The sequence below is a fragment of the Theropithecus gelada genome, chromosome 12, assembly GCF_003255815.1.
Source record: "Theropithecus gelada isolate Dixy chromosome 12, Tgel_1.0, whole genome shotgun sequence".
Taxonomy (NCBI): domain Eukaryota; kingdom Metazoa; phylum Chordata; class Mammalia; order Primates; family Cercopithecidae; genus Theropithecus; species Theropithecus gelada.
The window spans coordinates 48,368,271-48,383,906 of NC_037680.1; the positions used below are offsets into that span (position 1 = coordinate 48,368,271).

Here is a 15,636-nt window from a genome sequence, read left to right on the forward strand (position 1 = left end):
GCAACATAGCAAGACCCCATCTCTTTACCAGAAAGAAAAAAAGAATTAGCAGAGTGTGGTGGCACACACCTGTAGTCCTAGTCCTAGCTGCTCAGTAGGATTACATCTTTTTTTTTTTTTTTTTTTGAGACAGGGTTTTACTCCTGTTGCCCAGGCTGGAGTGCAAAGGTGTGACCTGGGCTCACTGCAACCTCTGCCTCCCAAGCTCAATAGATTCTCCTGCCTTAGCCTCCCGAGTAGCTGGGTCTAAAGGTGCATGCCACCGCACCTGGCTAAATTTTTGTACTTTTTGTCTCATACTCCTGAGCTCAAGCAGTCTGCTTGCTTTGGCCTCTGAAAATGCTGGGATTACAGGTATAAGCCACCGTTCCTGGCCACATCCTTATGTATTACTATAAGCCAAACACTGGTTTATAATTATTGCTTTATGTAATTGTCTTTTAAATTAGTTGAGAGAAGAAAAGAGAAAAAATACTTACATTAACTTTTACATATATCTTTATGAGTATACTTAATTTCTTCATGTGGATTTCAGTGGTACCATGTTCTTTTAGCCTGAAGCAGTTCTTTAATATTTCTTTTGGGCAGGTCAGCTGGCAGCAGATTTCCTCAGTCTTTGGTTTTCTGGGAATATCTTTATTTCACCTTTATTTTGAAGGATAGTTTTGCTGGATACAGAATTCTTGGTTGTTAGGTTTTTTTCTCCTGTTGGTACTTTGAATATGTCATCCCACTGACTTCTGACCTCCTTGGTTTCTAATGAGTCATTTTTCCCTTGCTGCTTTAAAGATTTTTTGTTTCACTTTTGACAGTTTGATTATGATATGTTTGGGTGTAGATCTCTTTATGTTTTTCCTAGTTGAAGTTTGAGCTTCCTAGATGTGTTGACCAGTGTTTTTCATCAAATTTGGGAAGTTTTTGACCATTATTTCTTCAAGTATTTTTTCTGTTCCTTCCTTTCCTCTCTTATATGCTTGAACAATTTTAATATAGGGTGGTGTCAGAGTTCAGTTTATATTTTATAAAGCAGGGGAGAACAGGTAAGGAGGATGAGTTAAAAAAAAGGTTATTAGTTGACAAAAATACTAGTGGAACCAGATGGAAGAAATAAATGTCCTCCAGGTTTCTGGGTGGCTTGTATAACGGATGATGCAGGTAAATTAAAGTGAGAAAAGACTGAAGAATGGGATAGGGTGACAAATTATATAACAGTCTTAGGTTTACTTGATTTTCTGTGTAGGTCTGTATTTTACTTATTTTGTTTTACTGTTGATTTCACCATTCTTAATAGATCATAATTTCATCCCAAATTGATGCAGTGGCTTGATTTCAATTCTTACTATTTTAAAGTCATAGTCAAATGGCACTTAATAACTACATGCATATGATGTGAATAATTAACTGTGGCATAGAAGCATAAAAAAGGTATTTAGTACAAATGAGTTGAATGAATGAATGTGTTTCTTTTTTTTTTTTTTGAGATGGAGTCTCACTCTGTCGCCCAGGCTGGAGTGCAGTGGCCGGATCTCAGCTCACTGCAAGCTCCGCCTCCCGAGTTTACACCATTCTCCTGCCTCAGCCTCCCCAGTAGCTGGGGCTACAGGCACCCGCCACTGCGCCCGGCTAGTTTTTTGTATTTTTTAGTAGAGACGGGGTTTCACCATGTTAGCCAGGATAGTCTCAATCTCCTGACCTCGTGATCCGCCCGTCTCGGCCTCCCAAAGTGCTGGGATTACAGGCTTGAGCCACCACGCTCAGCCATGAATGTTTTTCTTGGAATCATAAGACATTACCATCTCTCCGGCTTTTTTAAAAAATAGCTTTATTGGTATATAATTAACACACCATACAATTCATTCACTGAAAGTAGACAGTTTTAAGATGATATTTACAGCACAACCATCACCATAATATTTTTGTTTGTTTGAGACAGTCTCAGTCTGTCACCCAGGCTGGAGTGCAGTAGGGTGATTGCAGCTCACTGCAACCTCTGCCTCCTAGGTTCAAGCGACTCTCGTGCCTCAGCCTTCTTAGTAGCTGGGATCACAGGAATGTGCCACCACACCTGGCTAATTTTTGTATTTTTAGTAGAGACGGTGTTTGGCCTTGTTGGCCAGGCTGGCCTCAAACTTCTAGTCTCAAGAGATCTGTCCACCTCTGCCTCCCAAAGTGCTAGCGGCCCAAATCTAATTTTGGAATATTCTGTTCCCCCAATAAAGGAAACCCCCAAAAGAAATCCCTGTTAGCACTCTTTTCCTCCCCTCAACTCCTATCCCTAGGCAACCACTAATCTACTTCCTGTCTCTATAAATTTGCCTATTCTGGACATTGGAATCATGCAATATGTGACTAGTTTCTTTTACATAGCATAATGTTTTCAAGGTGCATTCTTATAGCATATAACAGTACTTCATTTCTTCTTATTGCCAAATAATATTCCACTGTGTGTTATATCATTTTATATATTCATTGGTCAGTTGAACATTTTAGATTGTTCCCACTTTAGATTGTTCCCACTTTTTGGCTCTTATGAATGAATAATGCTACTAGGAACAGTCATGTACAAATTTTTATGTGGACCTGTGTTTTCCTATCTCTTGGGTATATACCAAAGACTGGAAATTATGGGAAATCTGGTTTAACTTTTTGAGGAATCACCAGACTATTTTCCAAAATGGCTACACCATTTTACATTTCTATTAATGTAATATCAGGGTATCAGGGTTTCAATTTCTCCATATACTTATCAATACTTGTTACTGTGTTGTTAATTCTAGCCGTCCTTGTAGGTATGAAGTGGTATATCATTGTGGTTTTGATTCACATTTCCACTAGGGAGATTGTGCATTTTTCCATGTGCTTATTATCCACTTGTATATATCTTATTGATAAATGTCAATTTAGATCCTTTGCCTATTTTTTAGTTGGGTTTTTTTAACGAAATTATAAGAGTTTTTATACCAATTTATATGAGTCTGGATACAAGTGTTTTATTAGATACATGATTTACAAATAGTCTCCCATTCTGTATGTTATTTTTTTCATTTTCTTACTAGTATCATTTGAAATACAAGAGTTTTAAATTTTTTGTCACCTAGTTTATCTATTTTTTCTTTTGTTGCTTATGCTTTGGTCTCATTATCTAAGAAACTGTTGTCTAACCAGAGGTCATGAAGATTTACTCTGTGTTTTCTTTTAAGAGTTTTATAGTTTTACCTCTTAAATGTGGGACTATGATCAATTTTGGTTAATTTTTATGTATGGTGTGAGGAAAGGGGATCCAACTTTATACTTTTGATGATAGAGATCCAATTGTCCCATCACCATATGTTGAAAAGACTCTTCTTTCCCCCATTGAATTGTCTTTGCAACCTTCTCCAAGATTAACAGACCTAAATCTATGGTTTTATTTCTGGACTATCAGTTCAGTTCGTTTGATGTATATGTCTGTCCTTATGCTAGTGTCACGTGGTCTTGATTATCTTAGGTTTGAAGTAAGTTTTAAAATCAGAAAGTGTTTAGTCCTCCATGTTTTGTTCTTTTTTTTTTCCCCCAGATGGAGTCTTGCTCTGTTGCCCAGGCTGGAGTGCAGTGACACAATCTCGGCTCACTGCAGCCTCGGTTCAAGTGATTCTCCTGCCTCAGCCTCCCAAGTAGCTGAGATTACCACCACCACGCCCGGCTAATTTTTGTATTTTTAGCAGAGTCGGGGTTTCACCATGTTGGCCAGGCTGGTCTCAAACTCCTGACCTTGTGATCCGCCTGCCTTGGCCTCCCAAAGTGCTGGGATTACAGGTGTGAGCCACTGTGCCCGGCCTGTTCTTTTTCAATATTGTTTTGGCTATTCTGGGTCCTTTGTCTTTCTGTATGAATTTTTTTTTTTTTTTTTTTTTTTTGAGACAGTCTCTGTCACCCAGGGTGGAGTGCAGTAGCGCAGTCTTGGCTCACTCACTACAACCTCAGCCTCCAAGAGTCAAGTGCTTCTCATGCTTCAGCCTCCTGAGTAGCTGGGAGGAGTGTGCATGATCACACCTGGCTAATTTGTTGTTTGTTTGTTTTTCTGGAGACAGAGTGTCACTCTGTCGCCCAGGCTGGAGTACAGTGGTGCGATCTCAGCTTACTGCAGCCTCCGCCTCCCAGGTTCAAGCAATTCTCCTGCCTCAGTCTCCTGACTAGCTGAGATTACAGGCATGCACCACCATGCTCGGCTAATTTTTGTATTTTTAGTAGAAACAGTTTCACTATGTTGACCAGGCTTTCTCGAACTCCTGACCTCAGGTGATCTGCCTGCCTTGGCCTCCCAAAGTGCTGGTATTACAGGCGTGAGCCACCACACCCAGCCTAATTTTTGTATTTTTAGTAGAGATGGGATTTTGTCATGTTGGCCAGGCTGGTCTCTAACTCCTGGCCTCAAGTGATCTGCCTGCCTCATGTCTCCCAAAGTGCTGAGATTACAGTCGTGTGCCACTGTGCCTGATCTGTTCATCCAAATTTGAATCTCCCACTTATACAGCTACTTTAATTGGAATCAAAACTAAGATGCATGTGATACCATGCCAGTTAAAAAGTTTAAATTTGAGGCTGGGTGTAGTCACTTATGCTTATAATCCTAGCACTTTGCGAGGCTGAGACAGGTGGATCACTTGAGCCCAGGAATTCAAAACCAGCCTGGGCAACATGGTGAAACCCTGTCTCTACAAAAAATACAAAAATTACCCAAGTGTGGTGGCGGGAGCCTGTAGTCCTAGCTACTAGGGAGGCTGAAATAGGAGGATCACCTGATCCTGGGAGGTTGAGGCTGTGGTGAGCCGTGATCATGCCACTGCACTCCAGCTTGAGTGACAGAGTGAGAATCTGTCTCAAAGAAAAAAAAAAGTTTAAATTTGAAATAGGTAGCTCTTGATTCACAAATATTAATACAAATGTCTTTGCAAAAGGATTGGATTTATAATAGTTTTACTTATAAAGAATAATCCTTTCATGTTGTAACTTTTGTATGTGTAATTCTTTTAAGAATATTTGCCTTCCTAGCCTACCATATATGTTGAGATTGCAAATGATGAAGAAATTATATTGAGTATAAAGGAAATGTTAATATTATTTTGCCTTATTTATTTAGCGGAAGATCCATCCAAAAGCTATGTGAAATTACGAGACTTTGTGCTTGTGAAGCTTTGTCAAGATTTGCCCTGTTTTTCCCGGGAAAAATTAATGCAAGGATTCAATGAAGATATGGCAATAGAGGCACAACAGAAGTTCAAAATAAATAAGGTATTTTTATTCTGTAGGAGGAAAACAGATTTAAATTACAAACAAATTTTTAAAGTGTATACCTTAACTAAAATATTATAAGGACATTAAGAATACATGTGTGGGAACCAGCAATGGTTAACAGTACAGCTTGGAAGCCAAATTGCCTGAGTTCAAATCTAGCTCCAACACTTGCTCTGTGATTTATGGCAATTTAATTTACCTCCTTGTGCCTCAATTTCCTCATTAATAAAATGGGAAGATAATAGGTGTTATTGCTATATTAAGCATAACAAGCAGAGGAAAGATGGATAATAGGATCTTATCTTTGCTCTCTCAAGTAGTTGTACCCCTGGAGACATTGTTGATGGGAAGAAGGGTTGAAGTAAAACATGTATTTCATTTTATATACTTTTATATATTTATTTAAATTTTAAAGTGGTAAATGTCTTAAGATAGGTACAGAAAAAATAATATGAAAGTTCAGAGAAGGGAGTTTATTACATTTATGTAAGCAAGGAAATCAGTAGTTATTTCATAGAAAGGATGGCATTTGATATAAACCTTGAAGAGTGAGTAGGATTTAGATTATGAAAGTATGTGGGATGGGCTGGGTGCAGTGGCTCACGCCTGTAAATCCCAGCACTTTGGGAGGCCAAGGTGGACAGATCATGAGGTCAGGACATCGAGACCATCCTGGCTAACACAGTGAAACCCCGTCTCTACTAAAAATACAAAAAAGCCGGTTATGGTGGCATGCGCCTGTAGTCCCAGTTATTCGGGAGGCTGAGGCAGGAGAATTGCTTGAACCCGGGAGGCGGAGGTTGCAGTGAGCCGAGATGGTGCCACTGCACTCCAGCCTGAGCGTCCGAGTGAGACTCCATCTCAAAAAACAAAAAAAAAGAAATTTGTTTAGGCCAGGCAGGGTGGCTCACGCCTGTAATCCCCGCACTTTGAGGCCAAGGCGGATGGATCACGAAGTCAGGAGTTTGAGACCAGCCTGTCCAATATGGTGAAACCCTGTCTCTACTAAAAATACAAAAATTAATTTGTGGTGGCGCATGCCTGTAATTCCAGCTATTCAGGAGGCTGAGGCAGAAGAATCGCTTGAACCCGGGAGGCGGAGGTTGCAGTGAGCCGAGATCATGTCACTGCACTCTAGCCTGGGCAACAGAGACAGACTCTGTCTTTAAAAAAAAAAATTTGTTTAATAGCTCAACTTTTAAAAGAAAGGGTGTATGAATATATATATATATATTTTTAATGGTGCTTTCTTTAAAAAGGAATTCAAACTCCCTACCTAGGGCACAGAGTCCATGATAATCTGGACCCTGCCTACCTTGCTAGCTTCAAGCCTGTTACTACTTTGCCACATGCTCTGGCTTTACTGATCTTCTAGCCATTTCCCAACTCTGCCACATCCTTCTTCCTTCTGTATTCCTTTACATATTCTATTCTCTTTACCTGAAATACTCCCTTTTCCTATTTGCCTGGCCAGATAGTACTCATTTTTCCAGGCTCAACTCAGGTTCCCTTCCAGAAAGTCAGAAAATACTATCTTCCCAACCTACCCATACCCTAACTCCCTGCCCAAATAAATATACAAGTGAAACAACACCAACAGAAAAACTGTGGTTCTCCTTCGGCTTCAGTGCTACCGAAAACTTCCTGATTCTTCTGATATTTCCTTGATACTATTTGTCTTCTTTTTCTTTTTCTTTTTTTTTTTTTTTTTTGAGACAGGGTCTCTTGCTCTGTCACCTGAGGTGGAGTACAGTGGTATAATCACGGCTCACTGCAGCCTTAACCTCCTGGGCTCAAATGACTCTCCCACCTGAGCCCCCCGAGTAGCTGGGACTACAGGGGTACGCCACCACACCTGGCTAATTTTTGTAGAGACAGGGTACCTACAGGCTGTTCTCAAACTGCTAGGCTCAAGCGATCTGCCCACCGTGGCCTCCCAAAATGCTGGGACTACAGGCATGAGCCACCATGTCCAGCCCTATCTGCTTTTTAACTGTCACTGTACTACCAGGTTTCTGACCTTTCTCCTTTTATCACTGTATATGCTTTCTTCAGGTGACCTTAACCAACCTTATGGTTTTAACTCTTACCTATATACTGACATTGCTTAAATCCTTGCCCTTAGACTAGAATTTTCTTCAGATTTTCTATTTTCTGCTGCCTCCTATATCTCTCCTAGACTGTGAAAACTCACATTTTTGCATCCTTCTCTAAGTCAGTTTTTCCTCTCATATGTTTCTAGAGTCCTTGTCCCCTTGGTCTTCTTACTTGTGCTGTTCCAGTTCATGCCCTCATGGTTTTTTATCTGATGTAATAACTCAGCTTCTTGATTGGTCTCTCTGTACTTCTTTTTGCTACCATTTCTATGTAGCTGAAAGAGTGACTTATTTAAAACTCAAAATTTGTGCATGTTGCTTACTCTCCTATTTAAAATCTGTCACCAAGGCTGGGGCAGTAGCTTACGCCAGTAATTCTAATACTTTGGGAGGCTGAGGCAGGAGGATTGCTTGAAGCTGGGAGTCGAAGACCAGCCTGGGCAACAAAGTGAGATCCCATTTCTACAAAAAAAAAAAAAAAATAGCTGGGTGTGGTGGCATATGCCTATGGTCCCAGCTGCTCAGGAGGCTGAGGTGGGAGGATGGCTTGAATCTAGGAGGTTGAGGCTGCAGTGAACTATGAACATGCCACATTAAATTATCCATACCACAATCATTTGTGTTACCCACTAGACTGCTTGAGGGTAACTACTTTTATTGCCTTTCCTCTGGTATCTAGCACAATTCCTTGCTCATGGCAGATATTAAATATATCCTGTGTTCTTTTTTTTTTACTTTGAAAATGTATCCTGTGTATATGTATATTTTTTTACTTTTTAAAAAAATGTATTTTTTTTTACTTTGAAAATATATCCTGTGTCATTATTTTTACTTTGAAAATGTTCACATTTTCTTTTGTTTCATTCTAGCAACATGCTAGAAGGGTTTATGAAATTCTTCGACTACTAGTAACTGACATGAGTGATGCTGAACAATACAGAAGCTATAGACTGGATATTAAAAGAAGACTAATTAGCCCATATAAGGTAGGACTTTCAAGAATCTTAAACACTGTATTCTTTTCACTGTTTAAAACAGAAGAAAAGCTACCAAATGCCAATGTATGAGAGAGTCCAAGTCATTTTGTAAAATTAACTTTTACAAAAGTAGAAATATTCTTCCAGTTATTTATAAAAATTCTCACTCATGGCCAGGCGTGGTGGCCCACACCTGTGATCCCAGCACTTTGGGAGGCCAAGGCGGGTGGATCACCTGAGGTCAGGAGTTCAAGACCAGCCTGGCCAACATGGTGAAACCCCGTCTCTACTAAAAATACAAAAATTAGCCAGGCATGGTGGTAGGTGCCTGTAATCCCAGCTACTCGGGAGGCTGAGGCAGGAGAATTGCTTGAACCTGGGAGGCAGAGGTTGCAGTGAGCCAAGATTGCACCATTGTATTCCAGCTTGGGTGACGAGCAAAACTCCATCTCAAAAAAGAAAAAAATTTGTTATCTAGTTGCAGCTCAGTAGTGAGCTGATTGGCAGAATATTTAATTTATTCAACAGATAATTATTGAGTACAGTTGCTCAATGATGAAATGTTGCTACATTTATATATAGTATACCTATAGGGTTATACATCACAACAGCTGATAACATAAATGACCAAGTTGAATCTGCATTATAATTTGAGAAAGTAAATTAAATAACGATATCAGGTACACGTAGTTTTGGTTTTCCTTTGTAAATTTAAAGAAAATTTAAATTTTATTTGCCATGGATTCTGCTTTATAGAGCCAGTCTTGAATGCTGATGGTTCATTGGCTGACACTACTTGCTGAATCCCAACTTTTCCTTCCTTCATAGCATCTTTTTACTTTGCAGTGCAACTGTATTTCCTAACTTGTCATTGTAATTCTGTTCAACTGTATCACATTCTGAATATAAAAGTAATTATTATTTGCCTATGAGTAAGTCATTTTATCTTGAATTCATACATAGATGTATGAATAGTTCCTCATAGTGTCATTTCATTGCAATTTAATGGTTTTTCTATTTTACAGACCATCATCTGCATATAGCAGGTTGTAATAAATTATAATGGTCTCCTCAAAAATTATCCAAAGTAGCATTTTATTATTTGATGTTATCAATTCAGAAACATCAGAAAATGGGTAGAAATGGTACTTTCCAAAGGTTTTGATCTTTAAGTAATATTTGTTAGCTAGAAAATGTCTTAATGATGAAATTTGGGCACAGAGAACAGTATAAATAGATGGCAACATTTAAGAGTATTAAGATTTTACTAAAGTAAAATAATTTATTGAATTATATATTTTAGATATTAATGTGACATTTTATGTAAAATATAACAATTGAAAGAAATTCTGAGTACAAGTAGTAGTCACACAGCTAATGCCAAATAATGGGAATCTCTGTAGTTCCTAAGTACAAGTATTTTCTACTCTTAAAGAATGATAATTCTTTTTTATCTTATTATTAAGTACCTTTACCTGTCCAGCCAGTTCACCTGTCTAAAAGGCCAGAACTGGGCTGGGTGCGTTGTCTCACAGCTGTAATCGCAGCACTTTGGGAGGCCAAGGTGGGTGGATCGCTTGGGCCCAGGAGTTCTAGAACAGTATATCCAAAACATGAAAGCTTCATATTTTTTTGCATAATGCCACCCAACCAGGAATCTTGGAGTTATTCTTCATTCTTCCTTCCTCATATTACCCACTATTTTCTCCCCTAAATCTGCCGTCCTCTCCGTCTGTGCTGCTGCTGACTTCATCTAGGCTTTCATCAACTCTGGCTTCAACTACTGCAGTAGCTGCCCAGTCCTCCAGTCCCATTCTAAACATCTCTGACACAGTATTGTTTTGACACAGTGTCCTGCATAAAAGTTGTTACCAGCTCCCTGTTGCAAACTCCTCAGCATAGCGGTATCAGTTAAACAGGGAGGGTTTAGTATGATAATGTATGTCTGGAACTTAATAAAGACTCAAATTCTCATTAATATATTTTTAAAGTATAACAGTTTCCCATTTGTGTTTCTGAAACATTTCTAACAGTTAATGTTAAAATTAGCATGTGGCCCACAAGTACTTTACTGGGTGGAATTTAAAATGTAATTAATTAATGATTGAATAGTAAAATGAAGAATAATAGCACTTAATCTCAGTTGTCTTTCTTTAGCTAATGTCTTGTATTTATTAAACAAATATTTGAGTGTCTATACTGCCCAGAGTTCTTTAAAGTTTTGGAGGGGCTGCTAGTCACATGTCTATATTTACCATCATTGGACACAAATACCAGGTCTTCTTGTTAACTCTTTTTAGAGGGTTTGCAATTCATGGTTAACATTACGTTTAAGCTTCCTTTAAAAAAAAAAAAAAACACAGGGACAAGTTTGGGCGTATTCATAGTATTCTTCGTTTTAACATTGGAGACTTAAAATTGTAAGACTATAAGGAAATATATTTGCTTTCTTAATCTAACAAATAATTGTTTGTCACTTAGAAAAAGCAGAGAGATCTTGCTAAGATGAGAAAATGTCTCAGACCAGAAGAACTGACAAACCAGATGAACCAAATAGAAATAAGCATGCAACATGAACAGCTGGAAGAGAGTTTTCAGGAACTAGTGGAAGATTACCGGCGTGTTATTGAGCGACTCGCTCAAGAGTAAAGATTATACTGTTCCGTACAGGAAGCTTGCAAATTTTCTGTACAATGTGCTGTGAAAAATCTGATGACTTTAATTTTAAAATCTTGTGACATTTTGCTTATACTAAAAGTTATCTATCTTTAGTTGAATATTTTCTTTTGCAGAGATTGTATATTTTAAAATACTGTTTAGAGTTTATGAGCATATATTGCATTTAAAAAAAGATATAGCTTCTGAAATACTACTGCAATTGCTTCCCTTCTTAAACAGTATAATAAATGCTTAGTTGTGATATGTTAATGTGTGATATGATTCTTAAATAGTTACAATAAACCTCATTCTTAAATACTTATCATTCCTTCCACACTTTGCTTCTAAGATTTTACATCTGACACCTTTAAAACATTTCTTTAAGGTTATCCTGGTAATTTTATTTTTTCAATATGATTTTTCTTTTTTAACTTTCAGGTTCAGGGATACATGTGGAAGTTTGTTACATAGGTAAACAAACATAGGTAAACTAGTGTCCCGGGGGTTTCTTATACAGATTATTTCAACACCCAGGTACTAAGCCTAGTATCCAATAGTTAATTTTTCTGCTCTTCTCCCAACCTCCACCTTCAAGTAGGCCCCAGTGTCTGTTGTTCCCTTCTTTGTGTCCATGTGTTCTCATCATTTACTCCCACTTGTTAAGTAAGAACATACAGTATTTGGTTTTCTGTGCCTGTGTTAGTTTGCTAAGGATAATGGCTTCCAGCTGCATCCATGTCCTGGCAAAATACATGATCCTGTTCTTTTTTATGACTGCATAGTATTCTGTGGTGTGTATATACCACATTTTCTTTATCCAGTCTGTCACTGATGGACATTTAGGTTGATTCCATGTCTTTGCTATTGTGAATAGTGCTGCAGTGAATGTTTGCATGCATGTGTCTTTATGGTAGAATGATTGATATTCCTCTGAGTATATACCTAGTAATGGGATTGCTGGGTCAAATGGTAGTTCTGTTTTTAGCTCTTTGAGGAATTGCCACACTGCTTTCCACAGTGGTTGGACTAATTTATACTCCCACCAACGGTTTATAATATAGTGTTCCCTTTTCTCCACTACCTTGCCGGCATCTGTTATTTTTTGACTTTAATAACAGCCATTCTGACTGGTGTACGATGGTATCTCATTGTGGTTTTAATTTACATTTCTCTAATGATCAGTGGTGTTGGGCTTTTATTCATATGCTTCTTGGCTACATGTATGTCTTCTTTGAAAAGTGTCTGTCCATGTCTCTTTTTAATGGGGTTGTTTGGTTTTTTCCTTGTAAATTTGTTTAAGTTCTTACTGATTTTTCATAATAGGAAATGTTATTAGTATAGGTTTTATTTTGTTTTAAATAAAATCCTATTAACTGTTCTGGAAGGCAGTTAAGAGAAGGAAATCAAACTAGATACAGCCTAAAAGCTAAAATTTTGGCATCAAATATTATTTGAAGATAACTTAGAAGTTAGCATAAACATTCTATAAATAAAAATATAAGAAGATACAAATCAGTGTATAAAAATCCAATTTACACATCATTATTAAAATATATCTTGTGTAAAATGAAATGCCCATCTATTAGGATTTGCTGTAAGGTTACCAAGGTATTGAAATACAGCAAGAAAAAATAATGACAAACTGCTTAATATAGTTTTGTTTTTAATGAAGTAGGGTATAAATAGCTGGAAACAGAATCATTCAAAGTAAAAATTTATAATGTGTGCTAGTAAACCAGTTATTATATAACAAAAGCAGGATGTAAGTTGAAATTTACTTTTAAAAATCTGATTTGATGGATGCTTGGGGCAAAATCCCAAGTTGGACAGGCATTGTCTTGTCCTTTGATCAATTTCCATCAGTAAAATCTGTCAGAGAAGTAAAGTAACTGGTAGCCTCTGGACACAAAATAGCTGTGACCAGTAGCATACCAACAGTACCACTATTCTCTTAAAATGAGGGAGCTATAAAAGTTTCAAACCGTCTCATCTTAGAAGCCTGTATACAGATAAAACTTGTTGACTTCTGAGAGATTATATCTGTGTACATAATTTGCTACAGATAAAATGAACTAGTTCAGTTAAAATCCTTTCTGAAATGAAAGCAATTTGTCTTTCATCTAAATTGGTTAATTTTTAATTTTGTTATCAACAGTTCACAATTGATACTTAAAGATGAGCTCTGAAGAAAGCATCAATACCATCTAAACCAATTATCTTTCAAGTTTTTTTTGTATAAAAAACAGAAAGAAAATGTGATGCTGATTTTCCTGTTCTTTTGTTTGTTTGTTTTGAGATGAAGTCTCTGCTGCCTAGGCTAGAATGCAGCTCACTGCAACCTCTGCCTCCCGGGTTCAAGTAATTCTCCTGCCTCAGCCTCCTAAATAGCTGGGATTACAGGCCTGAGCCACCACACCCAGCTAATTTTTGTATTTTTAGTAGAGACAGGGTTTCACCATGTTAGCCAGGCTGGTCTCGAACTGCTGACCTCAAAGTATCTGCCTTCCTTGGTCTCCCAAAGTGCTGGGATTACAGGCGTTGAGCCAACGTGCCCGGCTTCTTAATTTACTTTTTCCCTGTCCTCTACAAATTGCATTTTCTTTACATATATCTCCTTCTGAGCATCAGGTTTTTCATCTGTAAAACTGAGGTTGTACTAGAATCATCTCTAGGCTCACTCCTTCCCTTTTCTAGGTTCTGTGCTTGTCATTTTCATATCCTTTCTCCTTACCCTTATACTTTTATACTCAGATGTGGGTGTAGATGTGGTATATGTCTAAAATAAAACACTTTTCTAAGTCACACAAGGATATTCATAGTTTATATGTGACATAGTTTGTGTGAGAAGGAAGGGAAAAAGGACTGTGTCCCTGATTGTCTCCAAATTGCTGGGGGCCCAGTTTGTTGTACTAGAGCCTTGTCTAGGCTGAAAATCTATCAGAGCTGATCGACTGCCATCTTTGCCTACTAGAGAAGAGCTGGCAGCAAAGCTACCCAGGCCATATTTGATAATAAGATTAGAATCATACACCTTAGAGGTCAACTGATTTAATTCCTTAAATTAGTTCTTATTTTTCTTAGAATTTAAAAGGCAGTTTAACCATTAAATACTGATTTAATAAAGTACTCATGATGTCTTCCAAATAAAATTATTTTTGCATTTGTATATCTCTGTGTATATACTTGGAACATAGTAGTATATCTTTGTGCAGGTATATATTTGTATCTGTAAAATCATTGCCTGGGAAATTTAGTTAACTGAGTTAAAGGATAAGAATATGTCTATGGCTTCATTTCATAAACATGCCATATTTTGCAGAATCGTTAAAATACTACCTGATGTGAATGTATATGCAATTTTAACAGAATTTCAATGACGTGGGATGTTTGTTGTTTCCATAGATATAATATCTTATTTACATTTATTTTACTGGGATGGTTGAATTGTGTGTGTGTGTGTAAAATCTTTTCCTTGATATGAATTATGTTTTTTAAAAAAAATATGTTTTGCCATCTACACTGTCAATTTATAAATGGACAATAAATCCAGAGGCCACACTACAAGTAAGTGGCAAAGCCAGGAATATACACTAGGCTCCTTACTTCTACTCCATCTCATCTTCCATCAAGTAGACCAGCCAAGTAAAGCATGCCAGCCCACTAGGCTGTTCCTAAGAGGGACTTTTAGAGGAGCAAGTATTAAGAAAAGTATGTTTGGCCAAGCACGGTGGCTAGTCCCTGTAATCCCAACACTTTAGGAGGCCAAAGTGGGAGATTGCTTCAGGCCAGTAGTTCAAGACTATCCTGGGCAACATAGCAAGCCCCCATCTACAAAAAATGTTAAAATTAGGCTTGGTAGTGCACACCCGTGGTGGTGCAAGCCAGGCTACTTGGGAGGCTGAGGTGGGAGGATCGCTTGAGCTTAGGAGTTCAAGGTTGCAGTTAGCTATGTTCACACCACTGTACGCCAGCCTGGGTGACAGAGCCAGACCCTGTCTCCTAAAAAAAAAAAAAAAAAAGGCAAGAAAGCTGGACTTGGTGTGTCACATGCCTATAGTCCCAGCTACTTGGGAGGCTGAGGCAGGAGGATGGCTTGAGCCCAGGAGTTCAAGACTAGCCTAAGCAACATAGTGAGACCCCATCTCTAAAAATAAGAAAAAAGTAAAAAAACACAGAAAACCTTAAGAGTATGTTTGACAGCAATGACTGAAATTATCAATGCCTCTTCAAGTATGGCCTGAAGTTACTCATTTTCTCTCAACATTTAATCTTCAACTTTTCTGTGTTCCCATATGCCTTTACATTTCTATTAAAAATATTTCATTCTTGTCTTATGAGGTGTGGTGGAAGTATACAGTGCATTTAGTTTACTCACTGAGTTGGGCAGAGCTGTGTTTACGTATATATGATATTTCAATAGGAAGTATGCATATGGAAATAAAAAGCAACAGGGCATACATTGAAAACTTCCTCACTGCATTCCTCCAGAAACAACCAGTTACCAATATCTTGTGTATCTTTCAGAGATACATGCATAAGGGAGCACGTTTGTATATATACTTTTTATATACCATATGTATATGTGATGACCCACGTTTTCTTTTTTTTTTTTTTTTTTTTTTTTTTTTTTT

At 37.8% G+C, this 15,636-nt stretch overlaps 1 protein-coding gene across 1 annotated transcript in view; it reads left to right on the plus strand.

The window, feature by feature from the left end:
• HAT1 (histone acetyltransferase 1) overlaps positions 1 to 11,327 on the plus strand; it is a 71,830-nt gene extending 60,503 nt beyond the window's left edge. The window contains exons 9-11 of the mRNA XM_025404092.1: positions 5,120 to 5,271; positions 8,240 to 8,356; positions 10,829 to 11,327. Coding sequence (XP_025259877.1) covers positions 5,120 to 5,271; positions 8,240 to 8,356; positions 10,829 to 10,996 — 437 coding nt within the window. The 3' untranslated portion in view covers positions 10,997 to 11,327. The remainder of the gene's footprint in view (positions 1 to 5,119; positions 5,272 to 8,239; positions 8,357 to 10,828) is intronic.
• The last annotated feature ends 4,309 nt before the right edge of the window (positions 11,328 to 15,636 follow it).